Source organism: Clupea harengus, chromosome 12 (assembly GCF_900700415.2).
Source record: "Clupea harengus chromosome 12, Ch_v2.0.2, whole genome shotgun sequence".
NCBI lineage: Eukaryota > Metazoa > Chordata > Actinopteri > Clupeiformes > Clupeidae > Clupea > Clupea harengus.
The window spans coordinates 18,530,423-18,537,789 of NC_045163.1; the positions used below are offsets into that span (position 1 = coordinate 18,530,423).

Sequence of the window (7,367 nt, forward strand, 5' to 3'; positions counted from 1 at the left end):
GAGGGAGAGGAAGAGATAGAGAGAGAGAGAGAGAGAAAAGAGAGAGAGAATTGTTCCTCTCAGCACTTTCTAAATGAGATCACTGCTGTAAGGAACGCTTAAAATGTAGCACTTAATTTGATTTGGTAGAGGCAGGCTTCTAATGAAGGCTTCTAATGAAGGAATGCTTTGAACAGATCCTGCAAGAGGAGCTCCCTACATATATGCACTCTCATGTTTCCCTGGCTAAATAGAACCAGAGACAGTGACTCATATACATATTGAAAAATGTGTCAGCAAAGCATCTAGTCCATTAAAATTTAGTTCAGTACAAAAGTGTACGGCTCAGCCCCGCTGTCTTGTCTCATTGTGTTACACAACCTGACGACAGAATTGCTGTAAGGAATAATATCAGGTTGGGATGTTGTTGTCACCTACATAGCATTTTAGTTGCAGCCTATCTCAGCCTCTATTCCCCTAACTCACTCCAACCTCTCGACATTCCTACCACTGCAGATGCGGCCATATTGGCCTCTTTTTTTTTGGCGCCGCAATACAGTATGGCACGGGCTGTGGAGGTAGCAACTGCGGCGTAAAGCTGTAATTGCGAGTGCGTCAATCACTTCACAGTTAGCTTGCTCCTCGCGCTCCATCGAGTCAACAGCTGCTCGCAAAGGAGTATGGCTGTGTGGCATGTGGCAACCCGCCTCAAGCCTCCTGCTCCGTATGGAACTATTTTCACTGATTCTTTTCAGTCCTCTAAACTGTATCTTCATGGTCTTACTCACAATGCAATTGTTATGTCAGACATTACTTAAGCACATCATTAGTTGTGGAAATGTTCTTTCAACCCCATCTCAGTTGCTCATACTTAATTTCGGATTTGCCTTATTTGCAGGGAACTATCATTTACTGACTTGCTGTTAGTCCAGTAAAACAAAGCATTTCTCGGTTTATTGTGAGTACCTCATCATCGAAATGGTAATTTGGGACAAATGCGTCTCGTCATAGTCTTTGTAAGAGGCGTAAACTATATTGCCTTAAAAAATAGACACGGCTGTTTAACGGCCTCTCACTCACACACACTTGAAGATGTGTGTGCCTGTGTGTTTCTTTTTTTCATTGGCGCTTCTGGAATCGCACCGACCTCAACTGCCCTTCTCTCCCCCACAGCAGCATTCGAACGACACGCGTAATGAATCTCATCACACTGTCGTAGTTATTTCACCCCCAACTGATATCACCTTCTCACTGTTACACCACGCTACGTTACGCATGAGTGAGGACATTGTTTTAACGCTTTCAGGACGGTAACTAGGATACCACATTAGCCTATCACACCAACTAATTGACTATTACTTTTCAGTGTCACCATCTGTTTCGTCAAGAATGGGGAGTTGGCGTTTATAAGAACACATCAGTGAAAAAAATCTTGAATGTTACTCAAACCGACACTGGTCACATTCTCACCTGGCTTGATATGAGGTCCTCACAGACGGAAAGCGCCATTTGAATCGCATTGGGTTTGTGGGTGACAGAGATTGCAGTCAGCTTGAATTTGTCCCTGCCCCAGACCTGGTTAGCTTGCGTGACCGCATCCTTGAACACCTGCTCATACCGTTTTTGGCTGAGCACGGCTCCGATGTTCACAATCTTTGGTTCGCAGCCGCCCCGCACACAGGAGCACGAGAAGAAAACGGCTAGCAGAAACAGACGCATTGTGTGAGCGAGCAGCGCGCAGAGTGCACCCCGGTTGCTTCGCCCACTACTGTCGGTGGGTATATGGGAATAGCCTTTAGAAGGCACGGTTTATCCTACATAAACCGCAATTGCAAGCCCCCCATATGCTCGCACAAGAACGAAAAAACAAAAATAGAAAACGTGAATACAGTTACATACAATTAAGCTATTCCGTTTGCGGTGGAATGTGCATGGTCCTGCACGTCAAACCACTGCCTATGCGCAAACTGGCTGCATCTTCGCACTCTTTCAACATCCTGATAGTCTCTGTCGTTAGTTTCCTCCTGCATATCCCTTCTTTAGTTGCTCAGACAAGTTACATGCTATTTCAAGTCAGTGTCTTCGCATGGTATGCGCCTCTGGCCGGCGGTATAGCCCGCTTCTCTGTCCGCTGGCTGAATGTGTATGCTCGGCAGAGAGGTGATCACATTTACTGATGCGGTGCTCCGGGCTCAGCTGCTGTCCTTGGTGCTGACAGCTGTGCCCGCGCCAGCAAATGCGCGTAACCGTGTTCATACCACCCCTCAACTCCTCCTCCGTTTTTAACGTTGGCGTTCGCCTGGAATGCTCATTATATTCAGTAAATGAAGCATATTATTGCAAAAAGGGCGAGTATCGTCCTATTCAGATGCAAAATCAGGGAGGTCCAATGTCTTCAGCATCAAGGACTGATTTGCCAACTGGGTTGGGGAGTAGTTACATGTAACAGAGTTAGGTAAATGTAATTGTAATCTGTTATAGTTTGAGAAAACAGATGTAATGAAATTACAAAATGTTGGTAATTACAAAGGGATTGCATCAGAACATATTCTTTTCAGTAAAAAGCTATAATGCTCATATGAAGAATTTAACATTCATACATGCAGCTACTCTTGTTCTATAAAATCATAAGCATTTTAAAATCAAACTGAAGAACGCTTTACATTAAATTACATGATGCAACCAATTAGATGAACTCAGTATTTGGCACTGGCAATATGATGTAAAATGTCCTTAAACATGGACTAGACGAAACCAATGAGTGATTTATTTTCTACCCCACAGCATTGCCAAAAAACATCAACATGGACATACTGTTCCTGAGCCTTGGAAGCTAGTGTAAATCCAGTGCTTAGTTTTTCTCTCTCTCTTTCTTTCTCTCTCTCTCTCTCTCTCTGTGTGACTAAGACAGAGAGACATTTTACTTCTTTATTTATATTTATGAGCAAAACGAAGGACGAATTGTTTGATAACCGGTAGTACAGTATATAGGCCTCTACTTACTGACTCTACGTTTCTACACACACACACACACACACACATACAGGCAAAGGCTAAACACCTTCAGTCCGCTGTTGCCGCCACTGGTGCGAAGCGTCTCCACATCCTCAAGGCAGATCAATTATGCAACCACGTCATCCATATTTAAACCTTCTCAATCATGCACAAACTTGCAAGTCCTTACTCCAGTGAATGTCCTCTCTCCAGACTGACAAACGAAGTTATATAGAGTAAAAGAATAGAGCGGAAAATGCTTGAATAATTTCGCAGCGCTTCCTTTTAAAGCATTTGCTCATGCCTTGTTGAACATTCCTTGGGAAAACGGAGTTTTCATGTATTTAGATGTTGACAGTATAGGCGATATATGAATGTATCCATAGAAACGTACTTTGAGGTAACTGATGACTGAGGTAAGAGTCAAAGTTTAACATATAAATAAGTAAAGGGCAAAAAAATCAGTGGCGGTGGCAAAAAAGCAGTGGTTACCAAGGAAACAAGCATCTCTCCCGTGAGTGTGAGGTTGCTGAGAATTCCGAATCTGTGGCTACCGGCGACAAGGAATATTAATACGATAATTTGACATTCCTCTTGACGTGTGAAATGCCTCCGTTAAAGGTAGCGCATATCAGCTGCCAAAATAAACACCCATCCAGGCAGTAAAACAACCGTAGCTCAGAGTGACAGCGCCAGAGTGTGGGTTATGCCACCCACACAACCCCTCACAAACACACACACGTACACACACACACGCGAACTCTCGTCCTCTCTCACAAAACTAGTTTATTATGAAAGAACCTTTGGATCCTATGGATTCAATCTAATCCTGTTGAAACGTGTGTGGGCATTCCATGCGCAACGTGCAATCGCAAATATTGGTATTATACACATCTATGCTAATCAATATCCGATGAATATTTCATTTAGCGGGAAATAATCATAACACCCCTGCCAAGGGCTCTCATGGGCGCGCGAGTATGTGAATGTCATGAAGAACACGATGACATCGAAATGAAAGAGGATTTGGGAAATTAGGTCACAATTGATCTACAGCATGTTAAATTATAAATGAGCCCCCGCATGAAATAGGCCATATTTTCAGGACAGAGATATGGTTCACTAAAGGAAACGATGCGTTTTCATACATTATTTCCGTGATGGGTCTGCTAACATTTCTTTCTTGACGTAAGCGCTTTCTAAATTTAGTAATGTTTTGGTTTTTGGTCTTTAAATTAAACGTTTATCCAGAACCACATTTATACAACAGTGGTCACTACGTGGAATTTAGTGACTGGTTGTGATTTTCACACAGATCAGATTGCAAACCCGCAGTTAAAGTGTCACAAAGAACTGTCACAGAGGCAATTCAAACTGAGCTGGGTTGTGCTTTTGAGCTGGGAGTCTAGGTTGGGATCATCGCTGAGTCCAGGAGTGCTCTCTCACGGCTCATATAAATTGTTGTGTATAAGTGGAGCCCTGCTTGCTGTGTGAAGCACACAAAGGGCTGGCCACACTACAAGGTTCTTGTTGGCTTGATTTGTGTTCGGTTCAACTGCACCACGCCTCCCCAAACACTCCACACATCAATACATCTGGGGTTGCCGGCAATGCAGCCATTATATAACACAATCCCTGGCCAAGAAGAGACACTGTATCACAACAAAACACTTCAAGTGTAAAAATGGTGAAAACATGCAAAGAGAAGCCAAAAACAGTGAATAATGGGAGAGAGTAGTATTGAATGTTGTTGAAACATATGGGAGCGATCAGACAGTTAACACAAACAGACAGACAGACACACACACACACACCCGCACACACACACACACACACACACACACACACACACACACACACACACACACACACACACACACACACTCACAGTAGGTCAAAGATACACACTATACATATACACCCCCTAAGGGCAATGACTATTGACCTACACTACAGCCCAGCGTATCACACAACTATTGGCATGACAGAGTGAAAGAGTTAAGCCTAATAGAGGTGGTCTGAAACTGAGATCTGGACGTTATTTGTAACACTTGCCTTGCAGTCAAGCACACAAGAGCAAACTACGCACTGCACAACATATTTTGCATTATTTGCCAGTTTAGAAGCCTCCTAGTAGTAGTGTATGTCTAAAATAATATGTGTCTGATTGCGGGGGAGGGGGAGTTATTGCATGCAACATAAGTGATAAAGGCATGGATGAGAGCCTTTCCCATGGCTGCATGTGGGCTGATGTCTCTCATGTAGTGTGCGAAGTGAACATGCATTATTGATGGTCTGATCCTTACATCCCATCAGAATATCCGTCCTCACCACTAACACAGTCAGTGATTCGCATGCCATGTTACAGTCCAGCAGCAAACATCCCTGTTTATCATTAGTCACCAGAAAGAGAGATAATCACTTGAACAGCAAAAATAATTTAAAAAAAACATGCATTTATACAGTTCTCTTTTTGTGGGGTGAAATGAAGCCTGGGGTCTGAGGATGTTGGTTTCGTGCGGCCAACTCAAAGCTGGGAGAGAGAGAGGGAACTGTTCAGTGCCTAAACAAGGCCAATTGACTCAGAGGGCATCGGCTTCAAATGTTTTTTTTTTTGTTTTTTGCAGCAGCAGCACAAGAGCGCGTCATCCACACAGAAATAGCTGGATCATTTCTTAAGGTTGCTCTGGATATTTATAAAGCTGCAACAACTCCGCTTTGAACTAGGCCACAGAGAAAACTGAGCAGAAAAAATGAGCAGCAGAGATCTGAGGATCTGGAAACTGGTGCACTGAGAGGGGAATACATAAGAGTGGCACAATACCGGCAGCTGCCAAAGCTGCTCAAGTGTTTTGCTGTATGCTGCAAAATATGGTGGGCTATTTAATGGGCTCTTGACCTAACACAGCCATATCTAGATGTTTTTCATTTGATGTGACATGACAGTGTTAGACTGAAGACATGAACAAATGTAAAAGGAATGGCCGTGCAGTAATATGAATAAGACAGATGAGCAACTAGGAGTATTTAACCTCAGTCTGGCTCACTTTGGAATGGATAAAGGTTTATTTAGAGACCTTAGACATTCATCCTTATATAATAAATTCTAGTCTTTCGTTTTAATGATAATGACTGTCTCGCACCAGTCTGTCTGTGGAGTGTCCTAATTAACTCCCCAAACGCATAATTAGAACCACTTTCTGTTTTCATCTGCATTTGTCGTTGTTTTGACGTGGCATGCAGAACATGACGGAAACCGGCCTCTATCTGCCAACAAGTGTAACGAGAAGCACGAGTGTAACGACCGGGAGAAAGACCAGCAGGAGAAGGCACAGCTCGGCTGTGCCCAGTGCCAGGAGCAGTGCCATGTAGCAGCAGTGGCAGCGCCGCGAGCGGCCCAAGGCCCGCGACAGCCAGCGAGGCCGCCGGAAGCATCCGCACACCACCTCTGACTCGGCGCGGGCACGCAGGTGCCATTCTAAAGCGGTGCAGAATCTGGAGCTGGACGGCGGTGACGATGATGAGCCAAGGAAGGGGTCGGTGAGGTCCACGGCCGCCATGACGGCTCCGTGGGACATAGTCTCCTCCTGCATGCGCCGGATCTCCCAGCGGAGGAGCGGAGTCCTCTGGCGACAGAGCGGGCACTGGACTCGGCTCGGGTCGGCTGCGCGCTGCACCATCTTGGATAGGCAGTCTTCACATAACGTGTGGTCGCAGTTGAGCAAAGCTGCCCGGTGTTTGGCCGTAGACCTGTACAACTCATTGCAGACTGGACACTCATCTGTCTGGACATCGTCACCATCACAACTGCCCACCCAATTCTCTTCTCCAGACATGCCTGAGACAAGATATACGGGACTCTGATGGACCTCATCTGTCAGCTTAATTGATGACTCCACCGGTTCAGCGTCCTCTGTCGAGATGTGGCACCCAGAAAGTAGGCTAGCCGTGACTAAGCACTGCAGTGACTGGGAGCTTGCGTCTGGGTGCCCCAGTTTGACCGTCAAAAGAGGACACTCTCTGGAGCCCATTCCTTGCCACAAGCTTCTCTGATCGGAGGTGTCCTCTTTGGGCCTGCTATCCAGGTCAGGGTGACTTGCACCAGAGGACGCCTGCGATGCTTTGCAGTATGTTTGGCGCTCAGGTAGGGGTGGGTGGACAGTCTGACAGACCTCAGAGGCAGGAGACTCGGCCGCAGAGGCACCAGCCGCCCCCCGGTCTGGCTCACTGCCTCCCCGCTCACCTGTGTCAAGGTCACTCCTGTCGCTCATTTCCTGTCTCCGGTTTGAAACACTGCCGCCGCCTCCAAAAAAGAATTATCACCTCCTCAGGAGATTTCCGCTGAACCGCTGGCCCTCCCGCCGAGTAATATTCTGGACACTTTGCACAAGCGC

At 45.7% G+C, this 7,367-nt stretch overlaps 1 protein-coding gene across 12 annotated transcripts in view; it reads right to left on the reverse strand.

Annotated features, from left to right (window-relative positions):
* grin1a (glutamate receptor, ionotropic, N-methyl D-aspartate 1a) overlaps positions 1 to 2,239 on the reverse strand; it is a 31,981-nt gene extending 29,742 nt beyond the window's left edge. For 6 of the 12 annotated variants that reach the window (XM_031577453.2, XM_031577452.2, XM_031577451.2 and 3 more), the window contains exon 1: positions 1,450 to 2,231. In XM_031577453.2, the coding sequence (XP_031433313.1) occupies positions 1,450 to 1,698 (249 nt within the window). In that variant the 5' untranslated portion in view covers positions 1,699 to 2,231. Of the gene's footprint in view, positions 1 to 1,449 lie in introns of all 12 variants that reach the window. The other 6 variants (XM_031577446.2, XM_031577441.2, XM_031577445.2 and 3 more) reach the window with 4 other exon arrangements.
* Between the last annotated feature and the right edge of the window lie 5,128 nt (positions 2,240 to 7,367).